We start from the raw sequence: 21,729 nt of genomic DNA on the forward strand, positions 1-21,729 counted from the left end.
AAGGACAGAGTACACTGAGAGAGTCTAGGATGGACAATGCCAAAGTTTCCACAAGGATGTTGTACACAGCATAATAGCACAACACTTGCAAATAACCTAAATATCCAAAAATGGGGGCAAAGTGACTTATACCAAATACATACAATGAAATACCACATAACCATTAAAATTTCACAGACAATTATATTGAAAATTACAAAATATATGTATATTTGCAGTAATATCATAACTTTTTTTTCTTTTAAAACATGGGTTTTTAAAAAAATGTGGGTATATGGACATTAAAAAGGACTGGAAAGATAAGCAACCAAAATGTTAAAAGGGGTAATCTTTGGATGATGGTGAGAAGATTACTAATGATACTTATTTTCTTTTCTGGGCTTTTTAGACTTTAACAATTTAACACGTTAATTTTAGAAAATTAGGAGGCCAGGCACGGTGGCTCACGCCTGTAATCCTAGGACTTTGGTAGGCCGAGGCGGGTGGATCACCTGAGGTCAGGAGTTCGAGACCAGCCTGACCAACATGGTGAAACCCCTACTCTACTAAAAATACAAAAATTAGGTGGGCGTGGTGGCAGGTGGCAGCCTGTAATCCCAGCTACTCACGAGGCTGAGGCAGGAGAAGCGTTTGAATCTGGGAGGCGAAGGTTGCAGTGAGCTGAGATTGCACCATTGCACTCCAGCCTGGGCAACAAGAGCGAAACTCCTTCTCAAAAAAAGAAAAAAGAAAGAAACTTTAGGAATCAGAATATTTTTGAAGAAAGCAAGCTGGCTGTACGAGGCAGCTCAGGCCTGTAATCCCAGCAATTTGGGAAGCTGAGGTGGGTGGATCACCTGTGGTCAGGAGTTCAAGACCAGCCTGACCAACATGGTGAAATCTCGTCTCTACTAAAAATACAAAAATTAGCCAAGCATGGTGGCAGGTGCCTGTAATCTCAGCTATTTGGGAGGGTGAGGCGGGGGAATCACTTGAACCCAGGAAGTGGAGGTTGTAGCGAGCTGAGATCGCACTACTGCACTCCAGTCTGGGCGACAGAGCAAGACTCTGTCTCAAAAAAAAAAAAAGAAAGAAAAAAAGCTAACATAGAACTTACTAATGACAGTATTCCATATCATCCAAGGTTTAAATGTCTAAAACTTAAGAGTTAAAAAGTGGATTATGCCAAATCCATACAATGAAATACTATATATTTCCAAAGTCAAGAGTAAAATATATTATAAACTACACACACACATACACACCCCTCTGGGGAAAAAAACAAGGTATGAGGAGCTCCTCTAATGGAAAAGTAATTTTTAACTTGGAAAATCTGTAACAGATGTACAAGAACATTTCATCAAATATTAACAACACTGTATTTTAGTGGTCTGTCTTCAAAGGTTTGTCAAAAACCAATAAATTTCAGAAGACAAGGCAGGATAGTCAATCAAGAAGAAGGTTCCTCTTTGAAGTATAGTTTCTACAGAGTTTATTAAGTCTTCAAAGAACTTGTGACCTGTAGAGTTTTGTCCAGGTATTATTTAAGCTTGTAAAACAAAGCATCCTATATTCAGGTGAGAACACGTGGTTAACTTATTTTTCTCTTTGAACCAACAATGAGATTTCTAGTCTTAGCAATTCCACCCACAAAATTCCCTTAACCAATGAAGTCTCCCTTATTAGTAACTGGGAAAGAAATAATTTCTCCTATTCCGTAGTAAGGCCCATATTCCATAGAATAACAAGTATGTGTTTACTATAGTATTACTGCTATATTGACTTCTTTTTTTTTTTTTTTTTTGAGATAGAGTTTTGCTCTGTCGCCCATGCTGGAGTACAGTGGCATAATCTTGGCTAACTGCAACCTCTGCCTCCAGGGTTCAAGCGATTCTCCTGCCTCAGCCTCCAGAGTATCTGGGACTACAGGCAGGTGCCCCCACACCCGGCTCATTTTTTTTTTTTTTTTTTTTTTTTTAGTAGAGACAGGGTTTCACCATGTTGGCCAGGCTGGTCTTGAACTCCTGACCCCAGGTGGTCCGCCCGCCTTGGCCTCCCAAAGTGCTGGGATTACAGGCATGAGCCACTGCGCCCGGCCTGTATTAACTCTTGAATAAAGCCAGCAAATTCTAATGTTCTTATAAAAATTCTAGGGTAATCTACTTCTGCAAAGGTTTATACATAGGCTAGGAGTGGTGGCTAATGCCTGTAATCCTAGCACTTTGGGAGGCAGAGGTGAGAGGATCCCCTGAGCCCAGCCTGGACAACACAGTGAGACCAGGACTCTACAGAAATTTTAAAAATTAGCCACACATGGCAGTGCACATCTGTGGTTCCAGCTGCTCAGGAGGCTGAAATGTGAGGATTGCTTAAGCATACAAGGTCAAGGCTACAGTGAGCCATGTTTGTGCCACTGCACTTCAGCCTGGGAGATAGAAGTTGTATAGGGTGGGATTGAGAGCACATTTTAACACCTTCAAGGATACTGCTTTAGCAATCAAACTTACAGAAATCAGACTGACTTCATTTCAGTCATTTTGGTATATAATTAGTTATCTCAGTGTTCAAAATATGTGTAGAAAAAAAATTCAAGAATCAAAAATACAAACAAAAAATTTTAAATGGCCAGGCACAATGGCTCATGCCTATAATCCCAGCACTTTGGTAGGCCAAGACAGGCAGATCGCTTGAACCCAGGAGTGCAAAACCTGCCTAGGCACATAACAAAACCCCATCTCTACAAAAGAAACAAGTACAAAAATTAGTCAGGTGTGGTGGCATGCACCTGTAATCCCAGCTACTCAGGAGGCTGAGGTGGGAGGATCAAATTGAGCCCTGGAGGTCAAGGCTGCAAGTTAGCTGTGATCACACCACTGCACTCCATCCTGAACAATGAGGAAGACCTTGTCTCAAAAAAAAAAAAAAAAAAATTAAACCACCAAATAAAATCCAGACCTGACACCTCAACTGGTTTTGAAAGTTCATATCCCCCAAACAATAAAAAAAAAATGTTAAATCTTAAAAGTATTTATGTGGGTCCATCACATCTAGTTTGAAGTTATGCCAAATGGCAATGGTCCAGAAACTAAAATAAAGTTATACTAAGGTGTGTCTCAGAAGGAAAACATAAAAACTCTTACTCTGGCAGGAAGTTACCAAATTGGCATATCTAAATTAGTAAACTTTGTTTAAAATACACACACTTTTTTTTAAAGGCACACAAATATAAGACATACCTGCCAAAAATGTCTGGCAAAACACTTATTTATTGGTTATTATTACAGTAGCAAATCATATTTCCATTTCCCCAAAAATGTATGCTTGTATCACTCAAGTTATTCTACACAGAAGATAAGCTGAAGGAAGGATTCCCACAAATTATTCCTTTGAGGCTAACAGCAAACTTATAATGCTGAAAATACACAATAAACAACTGTTACCATGAGAAGCAAGAAAACAAGCAGACATCAGCTTATTGACTGTCTACTAAATACCTGCTGCTTTATATACACAGATTCTCATTTAATCCTAACAAATCCATGAACTAGACAGTATTTGCTCCATTATACAAATGAAGAAATTGAAGCGTTTTAGGACTAAATAATCAACTGTGCAACCTAACACAAGAAAATATCAAAGCAGATTATGAAATTTTGAATACCAGGCTCCAAATTCCAGACTCTTTCCACTATACTTGGTAATAGTTGGAAAACAATATATCAAATTCTCAGCAATGAGGGTTCTCTGTAAGGGCGGCCAACGATTCCTATACCATTGTTCTAAAAATGACATTTCTCCTTCTGGCAAGATTATTCTTCCCTCATCTGGCACATCATAGGAAGCCACGAAAAACTATGATCCCAGACTATTCGTGTTTCATTTGATATCCCTAACAGATCTTCCTCCCATCATCCTCAGAGATGACCCTGCTAGCCTGTGCTTGTTATTTTCTAAAGGAGGTTCATGTTGCACATGTATTCACTCAGCCAATATTTGAGTGTCTTCTCCCTTAAGCTACCACATTCTCCCTTCTTTCTCAATCCAACTTTTTCAAAGAATAATCTATACCCAGCAATATCCATCTCTTTCAGCTTCCAACTCACCACTGAAATGGCTTTACATAAGGTTATAACTGATCTTGTATAACTAAACCCAATGGACACTCTCCAGTCTTTATCTTGTTTGACCCTTCAGAAGAATGTAGCTCATTGCCACTCTCTCCACTTGGCTTTCCAGAAACACTCTCCTGGCTTTTAAGGTATTGCTTCTCAGTCTTGGTGGTCTTAATTCCCTCCAACCAATCTGAAATGTCAGTTTCTCAAAGCTCAGTACAAAGTCTTCCTCCGTTTTCATTTTATAACTTCTTCCTGAAATTTCATCAATTCTCATAGCTTCAATTACCATGAATATGCCAACGATTTTCAAAAGTCTGACCATTCCTCTGAGCTCTAGAACCATTATCCAAACAAGAACTTGACACTTCCACTTAAATATTTCAAAAGCATCTTCAACTTACATGCCCCAAACCAAACTATCTCCTCCCCATCCCCCTTCCTATCAAACTAGGTTCTCATCTAGCACACTCAGTAACTGGCAGGAACCAACATCTGTTCAATTACACAAGCCAGAAGCTTCAGAACTATTCTTGACATTTCTCTCTCCTACCCTCCACCTTCAACATGTCACCAAGACAGGTATCCCTTACTTCCCAAATACCTCCTAAATGTACTCTCCATTTCCACCACCATCACCACCACCTCTTTAGTCTCACTACCTGCCTCACTTAGACTGTTACAGCAGCTTCCTAACTGATCTCCCTAAATCCATTATTTCTTAGCTCTAATCTATGATTTTACCCTGCAGCAAAAGTAATCATTTTTAAAAGCTACCTCATTCTCCTTTTTCTTAGACCCCCTCATTATAAACTATCATAACACTCATACTTCTCCTTCACAACACTTATCGGTTCATCTTTCATATTTATTTGTCTGATTACCTGTATCTCTATTACCTAAGACAGTGCTTGGCACATAGTATATGAGCAATAGATATTTGTGGAATAAACAAAAGCCCACTATGCCAAGTGGGCCACATGCCAAGGAGAACATACAGATTAAGACACAGTCCTTTTCAGATAAAGAAACTTAAGTTGTGAACTCAGGTGAGTTACTCAAGCAATAGGTGACAGAACTGAGATTCAAACTCAGACCTGTATGCTTCCAATGCCCATACTCAACCTTTATGCATCCCATGAACACAAAAGAATTCTGCAAAATATCTATATATTAATAAAAATGAATGAGAATTTGTTTCATGTCTTAATAAAATATAAAATCTTCTGTTGAAACTGCAAGGTAAGAATCACCCTAGCATTCTAAGCTCTTTAAAAAGGTACAACACTGTTTCCCTGTTATTTTGGGTAATTATAGCTTACATAAATATAATGGTAGCCCACTCAAATAGTACCCATTTACATTCTTCATTGCAGAAAGTATTAATATGTCTTTATCTCATATAATTCACTGAAGTCTCCTATAATTCACTATGTCAGTAATTCACTAAAATATGTCTATGGCTAGCCTCATAGCAACACTTTTGCTACAATTCTATTTGATTTGACAGTTCAAAATTTCAAACTCCTCTGCTTTTACTACAACTTTAATTTACAAAATATTCAACCAAATTACACTATCTTCCAAATCAAATTTTCTTTTTTTACTTTTTTCAAGACCCTATCTCACTGTGTCACCCAGGCTAGATATAGTGTAGTGGTACAATCACAGCTCATTGCAGCCTTGACCTTCCCAGGCTCAGGTGATCCACCTCAACCCCCAAGTTAGCTGGGGACTATAGGCCTGCACCACTAAACCCAGTTAATTTTGTTTTGTTTTGTTTTGTTTTGTTTAGGTAGAAACGAGGTTTGCCATGTTGCCCAGGCTGGTCTTGAACTACTGGCTCAAGCAACCTGCCCACCTCTGCCTCCCAAAGTGCTGGGAATACAGGTGTGAGCTATAACACCAGGCCCAATTTTCATCCTTAATCATGAAACATGTGAAGATATGAAATAAGAGCAACCACCACAAAGTTCTTCAAGTGAGTTGCTCCTTTTTCTAGCAAATCTACAATATGGACCTAATTAATTGACCAACCTAAAGAGCAAATTCCCTACTTCAGGCAACGTAAATTGCTATCAGTGTGATTCTAGACTTAATCCAACTGAAAATAAAATCTCTACCACAATCTCTTAACTGGACAGCAAACTCTGCCCTTCCAAAGCATGTCCTCATGATTAATCCTCTTTCCTCTCAAAAAAGCCTCCTTCTCTTCAGAAGTGCTCCTGAAAGGCAAAAACAGAGCTACCGACAGTATTTACTTTTTTCTTTTTTGTTGTTGAGACGTTGTTTTGCTCTAGTTGCCCAGGCTGGAGTGCTGTGGCGCAATCTCAGCTCACTGCAACCTCTGCCACCCAGTTCAAGCGATTCTCCTGCGTCAACCTCCTGAGCAGCTGGGAGGCTGGGATTATAGGCATGAGCTACCACACCCAGCTAATTCTGTAGTTTTAGTAGAGACGGGGTTTCACCATGTTGGTCAGAATCCTGACCTCATGATGCGCCTGCCTCTGCCTCCCAGAGTGCTGGGATTACAGGCGTGGGCCACCGCACCCAGCCCTAAAACTGCAGTTTAAACAACACCCCAGGTGATTCCTATGCACATTAACGCTAGAGAAGCACTCATCTAGAAATTTCCCAAATCTCCCTAATGAGAAGAATCACCTGAGAAGCTTGTTAAGTATTTAGATTATCCAGCATATTTCTTAGAAATTCTGATTCATTAAATCTGGTAATTTGAAAAATTATTCTGGGTTAGTCTCATACAGCAGGTCCTTGAAAAACCTCATTTCACTATAATGTTGATAAGAAAAAAAAATTGACACCCAGCTGGGGACTCAGCCTCCCAAAGTGCTGGGATTTACAAGCATGAGCCACTGCGCCCAGCCTTTTTTCATTTTTTAATTTTCGTTTTCCTACTCTCATCTTTGCCTCCTTTTTTATCAGAAGAAACATATGTAACCAAAGCCAGGCAGGAGGCCTACACTACTTTGTGTCAGGGATCATTTTCCTATATTACCACTTTCTAAATACTTCAGTCTTCAACTTTTTCCTATTTTCTGCTGACAGCAACACTCACCCCATTCTTAGCCAGGCTAAGTTTATAATTGATCTCCCACAAGTCCACTGCAGTTGCTCAAAATAGCCCCTTAAACACCATGTGCTCTTTGTCTTACTACCTGAGTCCACTGGTGTCAACTGCTGCAAGATGACTCTCCTTAATAACTGAGGTTCATTTACTACTATGATCCTGAGAGATAAACAAGGAATACATCATTCTCATTATAATTTACAATCAGTAAATGAAGCAGCCATAGGATCTTGTCCATGAGATCACAGAGAATAGCAGAGGCAAGACTGGAATCTGACTTCCAAACCAACTGTTTTTACTAGTAGATCACACTTTGAACTCTTACATAAAAGGTTCAAACTAAATTCCACTCACTAAAAAAACATTTACAATGTCAAATCCTGAGGAAAGGGGGGAAATCCATAAAAAAAAAACTTCACAGAGGGTAATTACTGGTTTTCAGATTTGGTTAATAATTAGACTATATTCAACAGCAACACTGAGAATTTCATCCATACTGTGGGACATAAAGTAAATTTTAATATAGATATCCACACTAGCCATAAAGTTGAGCATTATCCATAACCTGCCTAACAAGTTTTGATAACATCACAATTTAAGAAACCTTTTCTCCAAGTGGCTACTGGGTTAGGCAGAGACAATAGTTGGAAAGGAGCACATTTAAAACTCCTGTCTCTTATCCATGCCCTTTGAAAAACAGTAAAATACAACAAATGTCACTTGCCTCTACTACACTGCGTAACTATGCTAGTGATTCTTTCCAGATCAGAGATATTCTCTTAAAAGTGTGTTTTTTAAAAATTTTAAGAAAACAGTGGCCAGGCATGGTGGCTCACACTGTAATCCCAGCACTTTGGGAGGCCAAGGTGGGTAGATCACCTGAGGTCAGGAGTTCGAGACCACCCTGGCCCACATGGTGAAACCCCATCTCTACTAAAAATCCAAAAATTTAGCTGGGTATGATGGTGGGTGCCTGTAATACCAGCTACCAGGAGGCCGAGGCAGGAGAATCACTGGAACCAGTGAGCCGGCAGTCGCCGTGAGCCAAGATCACACCATTGCACTCCAGCCTGGACAAGAGCAAAACTCTGTCTCAAAAAAAAAAACAAAAGTATAAAAGTATGAATTTTAATTACATTTAATCATCTATTTAACAAGCTACCTTTCTGAAGACAGTTACCTAAAATTAGGACAATCCCAGAACACCGTAAATGACTGTAATCATTACATACACCTATTTCTTAAACTCTACAGAAAAAATAAGGAATACATTATTCATCAAAAGAAGTTATGATGACAAGCGGCAATGTTTAGCTCATTCAACCTGTACTTTAAGTCAGCTCTTGACAAGTTGATATTCAAGAAATAAAATCTTCATGTTTTAGGAGCTGAGAACTAAGAGAAGTTATTACTATCCAAACCATGCCATTCCCACCTCACACACATCTTTATTTATTTGTATTTCTAGTTTGCTGTTCTCTCTCCAACCAAGAACTTCATTTAGGTAACTTGCCTATGAGCTGAGGGAATACTGTTCACCTAGAAGTACACCTAGAAGTACAATTAGAAGATCTGAGGTATCTGATTCCAGAAAGAAATAGGTTAGAGGTAATCAAAACATTTCCCATCATGATCTGGGCACTAGGAACTGAAATACAAACCAGGTTCTGACTTCAATGCTGTTTAAACTGCAGCTAGGACAAACTAAACAAACAAAAAAAAAGTCACTGACCCATGAAATCACATTTAAATAGCAGACTGTGTCAGTGGTACCAAATTGGCTTATTAGCTTAATAATGATCATAACAGCAGCAGCAAAAACATTATGCAGGCCAGGACTATGTTAAACACTTCACATACATCGTCTCATGCATTATCTCATCTAATTTCACAGCACTATGAGAACGACACTATTAGCATCATCTCTTTCCTCATTAGATGAGGAAACTCAAAGAGTTAAGGTGACCTACCCAATGTCACACAATTAGTAATAGATGGAGCTAGACTTTAAACCCTGGAAGAATGGCTGACTCAAGTCTATTGCCCTGTCATTCATATAACAAGTATCTGAATGGTGATACACTTCCTAAGCAACCATATTAGAGTGTTTTCACCTATTAATGTGGATAGATTCATATCCTTCTGAACTATCTACAGGAATTATTTCGGAATTTAGCAGTAGCCAAAAGTAATGTGCCCAAAGGTTTACATTATCTCTGCTGTATAGCAACAGCAGCAATGGTTTCAGGGGAAATTGTTTTGAAATAAAGATAGACTCCCGCCCCGGAACAATGGCTCACAACTGTAATCCCAGCACTTTGGGAGGCTGATGCAGGAGGATCACCTGAGTCCAGGAGTTCCAGACCAACTTGGGCAACAGAGTGAGACCTTGTATCTACAGAAAAATCAAAAATTAGCCGGAGCCGGGAGCGATGGCTCACACCTGTAATCCCAGCACTCTGGGAGGCTGAGGTGGGCAAATCACTTGAGGTCAGGAGTTCAAGACCAGTCTGGCCAACATGGTGAACACTCTGTCTCTACTAAAAATACAAAAATTAGCCAGGCATGGTGGCGCACACCTGTAATCCCAGCTACTCGGGAGGCTGAGGCAGGAAGATTGCTTGAACCCGGGTGGCAAAGTTGCAGTGAGCTGAGACTGAGTCACTGCACTCCAGCCTGGGTGACAGAGCGAGTCTCTCTCTCAAAAAAAAAAAAGAAAAGAAAAGAAAAAGAAATTAGCCAGGCACGGTGGTGCACACCTGCAGTCCTTGCGACTCACAGAGGCTGAGATGGGAAAATCACTTGAGTCTGGGAGGTCAAGGCTGCAGTGAGCTGTGATCATGCCACTGCACTTAGCCTGGGCAACAGAGTGAGACTCTGTCTCAAAAAAAAAAAAAAAAAAAAAAAAAGACTTGATTAAAATACCTGCCTAACTCACCTTCCAAAGCTCTATGTACCTTTCAAGGATGGAGACCCCTGTCTCACTCATTCGTAGTAATCTCAGCGCTAACAGGCGCTCGATAACATTATACAGTTTTATCATTTTTCCTGAGTCTGTCTTCCACCATAAGTAATAAGCTATTAAAAACCCATGGGTTATATTTTTTCCTTGATCGAAAAATGCATACCTATTTTTGGTATCTCCAGTGGTAGGTAGTACGTAAAATGAGGCTAATACCACGTACCTCAGAATTCTGTGATGATTATATGAGTTAATGTGAAACATTTACCAAAGGCATATACTAGGGATTCAATAGATAACAGCTTTCTTCTCTACTCATTTACCTCTCTAGCACCCAGCAGCAAACCCATCTCTCCTACTACTGACACAAATGAACCAAAAGGCAAGGCAGAATCTGGCGTAATAAGCTGCCAATTAACTGAAGGGCTCATCCGCTACACATTTCCTATATGTCATTTTCCTGGACACCCCACCCTGAAAAAGACTCAGGAAACATTTCCAAGCAGTGACAACTGAGGACTAAATCACGAGGTTCTAACTATATCTGCTAGAATGCATTACCAAAGGTCACTCTGAACTCCATACATGATTCATTTGAAACACAGGCAAAGACAAAGATCTTCCTTTCCTGTGAAAACCTGAAAGGAATGCCTGCAACAACAATGCTGTTTGAAGAAAAAGTCTGTGAGCATGTTACTGAATAGGGGAAATTAGTTACATTCTCCAGTATGATACAACCTCATTGCTAGTGCTTAATAGTTATTGGGAGACTGAGATATGAAATATTGAAGTGCCTCTTCTTTTTGTTTTTAAAGATACAGAGTCTCGCTCTGTCACCCAGGCTGAAGTGCAGTGGCACAATCACAGCTCACTGCAACCTGCAACTTCTGACCTCAAGCAATACTCCTGCCTCGGCCTCCCAATGTGCTGGGATCACAGGTAGAAGCCACTGGTCTCAACTTTAAAGTGCCTCTTTTACACAGCAGATATACTCAAGATGGTAAACAGAAACTGACTCAAAACTACATCATAACTAAACATAAAACTAAGATAGTTACAAAATATTTAAGCCACCTAATATAATCATTTTGTTTTGTTTTGTTTTTGAGACAGAGTCTCACTCTGTCGCCAGGGCTGGAGTGCAGTGGTGCAACCTCAGCTCACTGCAAGCTTCGCCTCCCGGGTTCTCGCCATTCTCCTGCCTCAGCCTCCCAAGTAGCTGGGACTACAGGCGCCCGCCACCACGCCCGGCTAATTTTATTTTTAGTAGAGATGGAGTATCATGGTATTAGCCAGGATGGTCTCGATCTCCTGACCTCATAATCCGCCCACCTCGGCCTCCCAAACTGCTGGGATTACAGGCGTGAGCCACCGCGCCCGGTCCAATAATCATTGTTTTTATAGACAATGAATTCCCACAATCTTGCCTTTCTCACCCTCTCAATTTCTTTTTTTACTTTTAATTTTTGTGGGTACATAGTAAATATACGTATAAATGGGGTACATGGGATATTTTGATAAAGGCATATAATTCATAATCATTACATCAGGGTAAATGGGATATCTATCACCTCAACCATTTATTCTTTGTGCTACAAACAATCCAATTATACTGTTTATTTTTAAATGTACAACTAAATTATTATTGACTATAATCACTCTGCTATACTATCAAATATTAGATCTTATTCATTCTACCTATTTTTTTGTACTCATCAACCATCCCCACTTCACCCTCTCCATTTATTACAACCTTTCCCAAATACACACTAGTTACTCTGCATTCAGAAGTTATAATCCTCAAAAATGCACTTCCCAATTCCTGACTATACCATTGTTAGCTGGGCTGCCCTGGGTGAGTTTCCCAACTTCCCCAGCCCTCACTTCCATCATCTACAGAATGCAGATGACCAAGCTCCTGAGAGAGTTGAGAGACTGCACTGGCTGCACCAAGCCTAGAGAGCACTAAATAAATGTCAGTTGTTATTTTTATCCATTCTGGCATTTAGAAATAAAAGTTACAAAATTCACTATTACCATTGACACATACCATATTCCAGACACACTGGCCTCTTTTCTGTGAGAAAATGCCTTTTCTCCTTTTGCCCTCAACACCTGCTCCTCCCTATGCTTGGAATTTTCCCCCAGCTCCTCCAGGGCTGACTCATTTTCTTCTTTAAATCTCAAGTTCAATACCTCTCAATTCAAATATTCCCTTTTCAGAGAGCCTTCATTGAGACTGCTGTACCCAAAAGTCTAACTTTCTTATAATCTTGCTTTAATTCTGTCATAGCCTTTACAAACATCTGTAATTGTCTTATATACACTGGTATGGAGATCTTATCTTTTTTACAGTGGTATTTCCAGCTCCTGGCATTGTATTACAGCAAATAATGTGTGCTTAATAAATAAATAAAAGATGCAATGTCAAATACTTTAAAACTACATTGTGCTCACACAACTTTAAAAACAATTTGAGTTTAACATATGTCACAATGTTTGAAAAACAGAGTTTAGACGCAGCAGTGTCCAATCTTTTGGCTTCCCTGGAGTACACTGAAAGAATTGTCTTGGGCTACATATAAAACACACTAACACTAACAACAGCCAATGAGCTTAAAAAAATTGCAAAAAAATCTCATAATGTTTTAAGAAAGTTTACGAATTTGTGTTGGACCATATTCAAAGCCATTCTGGGCTGCATGCAGCCCGGCCATGGGTCGGACAACCTTGGTTTAGAGGGAGAGAGGATATAGAGAAGTATTACACAACAGTTTTTCCTTGCTGCCTGTTTAATTGCAAAGAGCAATTCAAATAATAGAATTTATACACATGAGGAAGTATAATTAAGGTCATTCAAAAGTTCTGGGAATATTGGGCCAGGTGCGGTGGCTCACACCTGTCATCCCAGCACTTTAAGAGCCAAGACAGGTGGATCACCTGAGGTCAGGAGTTTCAGACTAGCCTGGACAACATGGTGAAACCCCATCTCTTTTTAGTAGAATTAGCTCGACGTGGTGGTGGGCACCTGTAATCCCAGCTACTCAGGAGGCCGAGGCAGGAGAATCGCTTGAACCCGGGAGGCAGAGGTTGCAGTGAGCCGAGATCATGCCATTGCACTCCAGCCTGGGCGACAGGAGTGAAACTACGTCCCAAAAAAAAAAAGTTTTAGGAATATTAACCCTACTTTTCTAAAGTGGAGTAATCATTCCCAAGACCTCGGCAATAAAAAGGTGACTAGAGTGTAGCTGACTGCACTTTCTGGAGTACGCTGAAATTCAGGACTTATCACTGTATAAAATAACAGTTTTTCCATTTGTTTAATTACACTCCATCACAGACCTATACAGATCAATTTTCACCATGGCTGGAATTACCACTACTTATAAATCATGTACGTGGCTTTCACACATGACTAATAAAACACTAAGTTTCAAAAGCATTCCATGAGTACTCATGAGAAACATTTTAAAGTTTGTGTTTTTGTCCCTAATACGAAACGAGTTGATGTTATTTCTACTAATATAATTATTATGTTACAGGTAGTAGGATTATAGAGAATTATTTTACTTGACAAATACACATCATGCATATTAAGTGCAAGGCACTTTACATATTGATTCATTTAAGTCTCATTTAAGATAACCATAGGTACTTTCATTATATAACTAAAGAACACAGGCACAAAGAGAATACTCTCCCAAGGTCACACAGTTCAATGGAGGAGTTAAAATTTGAATCTACAGTCCATCACTAGACTATGCTACCTAACATTTTAAAGAAAAATACAGACTAGTTTTTCATAGTTTATAAGGAACAAGACATTCCCAATTTTATAATTTTTGTTTGTTTAAAAAAACAGAGATGGGGGTCTCACGATGTTGCCCAGGCTGGTCTCGAACTCTGGGGCTCAAGAGATCCCCTCACCTCAGTCCCACAAAGTGCTGGGATTACAGGCATAAGCCACCATGCCTGGCCCCCAATTTTAGACTAGTTTCAGTTGAGTAAAAAGGCAACCTACCTGAACATTTGCACATTAAACCTAAACAGCAAGAAGACTGAAGGGAAGATGAGCAGAAGGAAGGGAAGTACAGTGCAGGGGGAAGGAGTGACAATGAAAAAGAAGGTAAAAGAAGAAAGAAGGATAGAAAAGAATGCTACTTGTAATCACCATTCATAATCTCTGGATGGCAAATGCTTTTTTTTGAAAAGAAGAAAAGAGACAAGACAGTATCTCTATAATCCCTAATTAGCTGATTGTACAGACTATATATTTCCATTTCAAATGTTGAATTAAGGCACCTAAATTAGGAGGAAGTAGACAACATTCCAAATTTTTTCCATAAAAACTGAAATTACATGTTAATCAGTTCACTCAAAATCTGGGAGTTTAGTGACTTTTGCAGCCAACTTCTCTTTTTTTTTTTAATATGGCAAACATTGACAATTTTAACCTTAAATTTCTTAACCAAAAGAATCAGAATAATTCCCCAAACTGAGTAACACATCGGAAAGTTTGGTAGAGCTCAGCCCAAAATGACTAAATGAGAAAGAGAGTGACAAAGATCTATAGTACATTCTTGAGTTTTCAAAGGATGTAACTCAAAGAGAATATAAAGGAAGAATTAACATTTCATAAAATCTATAAGGGGAAAGTTTTCTGAACATTTCTATACTTTATTCCAAGTAAGGTAAATTTAAGTTAAAACTCAGCTAAATAAAACCAACGACAGCCAAATAGCGGCAATTTCCTCCAGGCCTCTGCTTTTGTTCCAAACTACCCATTTAAGAAAGAAAAAGCCTTGCAACAGGATTCTAGACTGACCCAAGAATATGCCATTTTGACAAATATTTGTTCATTATTTGAGATTCCTTCCCTCTCTCTGTGACTAGAATAGAGGGAAAAAAAAAAAAACAGAAAAACCAGTAAACTTTCCTCAGAAGCAAAATAAGTTTCCTAATAGAAGTTAAACAGAAGAAAACAGCAAGTGGTCAGGACAGGCACTGTGTCCTATTTGTTTACTTATTTTTATCTTCAGTGCCTAACACACTGCCCAGCACCTATGATACAGTTAACAAATGTGTACTGAATGAACAAATAAATCTTACAAGAAAAGGGAAGGCACAAAATGCTGGAGACTATTTAGCAAGTGAGACTCTTCCCAAAATACTTGTTTTTTCCCCCTTTGAGGAAGGGACCCAGATTGAGGCTTAACAAAGGGCCCGCTCCTTAGGAGCATCCTTAAGGGGTAAAATGATGTCAGCATTATGGTAATAACAAATGACATCAGTATTCGAGATAATTACTGGGGTAAAACAAGCAACAGGGACCCTGCAACCACCTAGCATTGGCTGCAAATGTTTTTGCCACCAGATTTTACTCTACACCCATTGACTCTGATTTGGCATAATGATGATACCACATTTGGAGCATGCTGAGGGAACCATAACCCCTTCCCTCTCAAGAAAGCCAACATAGCAGCCCATGGGCCCCTGTTTGCATTTGCCATTAAGGACACTGTAATTGGTGTTTAATGCAGAAAGGAAAGCTACCTCAAATCTGTTTTAGACATAGATGGGTATTATCAGTACAGTCCTGGCAAGAAAAACAGCATACTCAAATGAAGTATTCAAGAAAACTTAATGAAGGAACCATTTCAAAAGGTACAGGGAGGGTTTAGGGAAAACAGCAAAAAGATGGTGGTATATCTTCAGGTTAGCAACATCAGGAAGCCATTATCATCTCCAGGTCTAAATGGGCTAGGGAAGGGTTATCAGAACCCAGAAAGATGTGTAACTAGGTGTCTGGCAGAGGGCCATTACTGAATACGAGCCGTGAACTACTCACAGAACAGCTTTGGCAACACTAAATCCAGCAAGAGGGAACTAGCTCTTAGGGAGATCCTTTCTGATGTCCCTCACACTGGGCAAAGCTAATCTGAAACCAAAAAGGAAGCGATCAGTTGATGTAGCTCATGGAATTCATTTCCCAGAGCCACAGAGCAGAGTGGAGAAAAGATTTGGAAGGGCAAATGGAACATACACAGCACAGAAAGATATTCTAAATGATTGTCAAATAGCAAAACACAGGTACATGGAATCAAAGTTTTGCCAGTTCCATCTAAATTTAGATATTGTGGGGCTGCCTGCAAATAAGTCATAAACCCTGGTACTTCCTTGGGTTCCTACCGCCCTGTATCAAGTTGGAAAAGGAAAAAAAAAAAAGAAGCTACAAGTAATTCCAGGTAACTTCTGACCTTTCTGCATCTCTAAGAGTAAACAGACAAGTCATTTATCTACAGTGAAGCAGATCTTAGACAAGGCCCTTCTCTTTGCTCAAAGGGAACATATTCCAAACGTCCATTATCATACTTATCATGATGTATTATAACCTCTTTTTTATTTCTTCCTCATTGGACTTTGAGCCCTTTAGGGCAGGGATTATCTCATTCATCTTTGTATCCCTAGAACCGTAACATGGTACTGGCCACAAAGCTAGCCTTCAATCAATATGCACTGAACAAATTAATGGACTCAGGGTCCATTAATTGGCAGCCTAATGCCATAGTGGCTAAAATCTGAAATGACCCTTAGCAATTAAACACTAATAAGTTGTATTCATGATATGGTTTAATACACTGGGCTAAAACATCGCCCCTTTCATACCAGCCTACCACCATTCTCTGTAGAGCTTTTCTCATGCACTCAGATAATGTATATGGCCTGTTCTACAGTCACAGAACACATCATAAAAAGAAACAAAGACAGATGGCAAGACTATGTTCCATTTCAGAAAGGAATCACATATACATTATCTCTCAAAATTCTCATTCTTTTTCCAAGAATTTACCAGATCCACTTGAGGAACTAACACACGTTACTTCTCAAAATTCTCATTCTTTTTCCAAGAATTTATCAGATCCACTTAAGGAACTAATAATTTGAACATGTATATAGAGGAAATCGTGTTTCACACTGATGATAAAGATGACATAGGGACGGAAACATATATATACACACACGCACACATAAGGCATGTTTAACGATCACTTCAACACATCACTCTCAGTAAAATTATAAAGTAGTTGTATAACAGGTTCACGTAACATCATCATATTAAAATGGCTATACTGTATGATGTTGAGGTGGTCATTAACAGAATCTGGAATGTATTCACATTATAATTATGAACCACTTTCACATAACCCTGCACTTACGAAGTGCTTAATCATCTTTCTATTCTAACAGTCAATTCTTACCTGTGGATTCTCCACAGAAAAAGGAAATTTATGCCAGGTTGAAACTCCTCTTCAAGCTATCATGATTTTAGGCCACCAATCTCCTGCTGTCAGTAAAATGAATCCAAATCAAATTTAATATAACAGACTCCACCAGAAAGGTGCATTTGCTATATAACATGTGTCTTCCAAAAGTAAGCGTGAAAAAGTTTTTTATCTCCTGCACCACTGTTCTCCTTCACTGCTGTTTGTAATGGACAGCTGATGTTGTTAAATGTAATCTTACATTTTTAAAAGTCAGTAAAATAGGTCACTTTCTATTTAGGAAAAGGAAATTCTGAGCTTATATTGATAATATACTGAATTACTTTAAAAGAAATGCCAGTAATACAAAAACATAATGTTGTAAATAGATCAAATGCCTTTTCCTAAAACAAGTAAGTCCTCAAAGCAAGCTTTTTCCAAAACCACCAAAAACACAATTTTATCTTACTGAGAGCCATCCTATTCCTGCAACTGTCAGGTCAACTTAGCAATGAAATTAACCTTTATAGGATAATTATGTGATGTTTGTATCATGTTAAAACTACAGGCTACAACAACCCATAATTTATAAAATTGTACTTCATGTCAGTTCCTCCGTTATATGTGATTTTTTTTAATTGCAGATCTACCGTATGGCCTTGTGTTTAATACCATTAGCTTAACCTACCTTAGAGCAGTATTATGTTTCACCCATCCTAATCAGTGTTTGACCCATAGAAAAAAACATTATGTTGTTTTACAAATTGATCGAACTCCCACAGTAGGAAAAGAGGAAGATGATATGTAATTCTGATAGTGCACAATATGTGGTAATGATACCCATAGAAAAAAAACATTATGTTGTTTTACAAATTGATCGAAAAGAGGAAGATGATATGTAATTCTGATAGTGCACAATATGTGGCAATGATAGGCTAATATTCAATACATTAGAAATATACTGATTTTTTTCTGATCGAACATTTTCCTCTCCTTTCACTAAAATATAAACAAAGTTTAACAAAGTTCCAATGAATCAAGTATAAGTTAAAATATATTTTTAAATTTAACATTTCTATGAAAGGTAATTTTCTGTTGCAAATAAATTTGAATATATTTAATTATTAAGTCCCGACATCTGAAAGGACTGTGTTTTTATAAAGACAGTGTTCAGCTGAGCGCGGTGGTTCATGCTTGTAACCCCAGCACTTTGCGAGGCCGAAGCGCGTGGATCACGAAGTCAGGAGTTCAAGGCCAGCCTGGCCAAGATGGTGAAACCCCGCCTCTACTAAAAATACAAAAGTCAGCCAGGCATGGTGGTGGGTGCCTGTAATCCCAGCTACTCAGGAGGCTGAGGCAGAGAACTGCTTGAACCCAGAAAGTGGAGGTTGCAGTGAGCCAAGATCGCGCCACCGCACTCCAGCCAGGGCGACAGACAGAGCTGGAAAAAAAAAAAAAAAAAAAGGCAGTGTTCCAAAATTGTGTTCCCCTTTCCTAAACTTAATTCCTAAAACTCACTGTGGACCTAAACAGGAAGCGTCTTGGTAAACAAGGAAGCTTCATATTAACAGGTAACAAAATACAGTTTTAGGGCCCAGTGCGGTGGCTCACACCTGTAATCCCAACACTTTGGGAGGCTGACGCAGGCGGATCACCTGAGGTCAGGAGTTCGAGACCTGCCTGACCAACATGGAGAAAACCCTGTCTCTACTAAAAACAGAAAAATTAGCCGGGCGTGGTGGCGGGTGCCTGCAATCCCAGCTACTAGAGAGGACAAGGCAGGATAATCACTTGAACCCAGGAGGCAGAGGTTGCAAGTGAGCCGAGATAACGCCACTGCACTCCAGCCTGGATGACAAAGCAAGATTGTCTCAAAAAAACACACACACACACAAAATGGTATTTTTCCTTACAACAACAACAAAACCAGGTAACAGAATTTATAAGATTTCCACAAGATTCCAAGGGCCTAAATAGTCCGGCTGGAAACTGGAGAGTGTAATAACCAGGAACTACTGGATTAAAACCGAGGGAATCTCCTGTCACTGAGAAACCATTATGCAGACTTTCATCTAGGAGGCTAAAGCCACAGATCTCCCACCCCGAGAACTTGCCAATACTACTACTATTCTGATTACTTCAACATAAGTAGGACTATCCAAACCTCCAGCAGCTCTTGCTTTGTTTTTGTTTTTTCCATCACATATAAATAGTTCACAGTATAACTACCTTATACAATACATAAAAGGTGAAAGCTACTCCTTCCAACGCCCATCCCTTATCCAAATGATTCCAATTCTTTCTCTTCAAAACAAAGGAGTAACTGGCAACCAGAAGCCTCAGAACTGAACTCTTCCAATCAGTAAGACAATGCGAAATCTGCTGCAGCCAAAGAATGTCTACTGCTCTTTGCGGGACTGTCACAAGAGATGGAAAGCTACACCATGGCAAGGTATGTGCAGACAAGGAAACAGTAGGTCTGGGGTACCGCGCCCTCCCCCACCCCCAAAGCCTCTTCAGACCTATACGCAAAAACTTGGTGTGCTCATCCCTACTTGCAACCTGACAATTTACATCCTGGCAACACCTTCTAATTAGGAACGTTCTAGCCTTTTATAGCCGAAATATTAAACTTCTCACGATATATCAGGCACTGGTGCCTGCTACTAAGAATCCCCTGTGCATCAAATCTCCAGTTTCGTTACTGGTCACTCCAGTGACCAGGCTTCTCTACAGTACAGAGGGGAAGAGCCCACCCTGCTCTGCTAGAGTGGAAATGAAAACAGAGAACAGGAGCAAGGCATGGAGCGCAAAGGCGTGAACAGCGTCCAAGCAGGGGTGGGCTCAGCGCACCGGCGGGCGACAGACAGCGGCGGGCACGCGGGAGCCGGGGTGCAGGCTGCAAAGCGGGGTCCCTCGGCTGCAGAAGCCGCCCCCCGTGTGTCGCCCCGCAGCGGCGCACGCGTCAGGCAAGACACCCCAGCTGCCCGTGGCAGCTCTGCGCTAAAGCCCTCCCGGGACAGCCGTCCCCGCCCCGGCGCACACGCCCCTCGGGCCGGCGGCGCGTACGTACCCAGCAACACGCAGAGCACATCGAGGGCCACGTACGGCAGCCGCGTCTTGTCAAACATGGTCTCTGCCCTGGCTGTCCGGCAAGGGCGATGGACTGAGCTGCGGGACAGCGGCCGAGGCCCTCGATTATCGAGCCCAGGCCCGGGGCTGGCGACGGCCCCGAGCTACGGCCCCTCCCAGCCGGAGGAGGAGAGCAGCTGAGGGCGGGATGAGACCGGACGGCGCTCCCACCGCCAGCAATGGCGCCCGGGGCCCTCCCCTCACAGCCCCCGCGAACACTCGGTTAGTGCCGAGGCGCTCGTGTGCCAGCCGCTGCAGTTCTGTCGCCTCAGGACCTCCTCGGCCGGCCCCGGCCTGCCCCGGTTACTCCCCGGCGCCCTCTCCCACAGGCGGGGCGTTCAGAGTCGCGCTTTAAGGATGGGGACACGGTAGGGAGGAGGAACGCGAGGTCCAGCCTCTCCCGCTGGGCAGCGCAGGACCCGACAGCGCGCGGCCTCGCGGGCAAGGGGAGCGCAGCAGGGGCGGGGCCGGGGAACCCCAGGCCGCGGCGGTCAGCCAATCAGCGCCGTCAGCCTCGTCCCTCCCGACCGGCGGCATCCGCCCAGAAGTGCGGCTCCCGGTAGCCGGGCGGGGCTGAGGGTAGCTCCGGTTCCGATCCAGGGGGCTTTGCTCTGGACCGCAATTACTCAGGTGGTCTCCGAACTCGGCCTCCGTACCCCCACTAGTCATTGCTGCTTTCAGAGAGCTAGGCTCCCTACCCAACGATCCTGGAGCACCGGCTGCCTGTCACTCCCCACCCCTTCCATGGGTATCAGGTAATAAACAGGTCAGATTGTTACCACTGAGTTTAACGGGGGGAAAAGAGGTCAGAGTAGGCAGGGACAGAGATGCTCTCCTTTAGTTTGGTACTTCTGAGCCCTTTCTCACTTAGGCCTCAACGTTGACCTCCGTGTCCTAGCTGAGCCCAAATGTTAGCAAGAAGCGTGCTAAACCATCCATCCTCGATACCTGATTCTTGATATTTAATATTGGATTAGATTCCTTATATTACACCTTTGTTGTAGAAGCCCTTGACCTGCCTTTAGCCAGAATCCCCCTACCCTTGATGTCTCCTGTTAGTAATTTTCCATCCACCGTCACCTCCCTCACAGACACGGTGCTTGTTCCTTGGCTATAAATCCCTTGCTGTCTTTGCTGTATTCTGAGTTGAGCTCAATTTCTCTCTCCTGTTCCAATAGTCATGACCCTTATTGC

The 21,729-nt window shown here is 41.1% G+C and overlaps 1 protein-coding gene across 3 annotated transcripts in view; it reads right to left on the bottom strand.

Annotated features, from left to right (window-relative positions):
* Positions 1-21,265, bottom strand: part of PLPP1 (phospholipid phosphatase 1) — a 109,341-nt gene extending 88,076 nt beyond the window's left edge. For all 3 annotated transcript variants that reach the window (XR_004429829.1, XM_033179576.1, XM_033179575.1), the window contains exon 1: positions 20,477-21,265. Coding sequence is in view for 2 of the 3 variants with exons in the window: in XM_033179576.1 (XP_033035467.1) it covers positions 20,477-20,534 (58 nt within the window). In the remaining variant the exon portion in view is untranslated. The remainder of the gene's footprint in view (positions 1-20,476) is intronic.
* Positions 21,266-21,729: the final 464 nt, after the last annotated feature.

The sequence above is a fragment of the Trachypithecus francoisi genome, unplaced genomic scaffold, assembly GCF_009764315.1.
Source record: "Trachypithecus francoisi isolate TF-2019V2 unplaced genomic scaffold, Tfra_2.0 Lachesis_group2, whole genome shotgun sequence".
NCBI lineage: Eukaryota > Metazoa > Chordata > Mammalia > Primates > Cercopithecidae > Trachypithecus > Trachypithecus francoisi.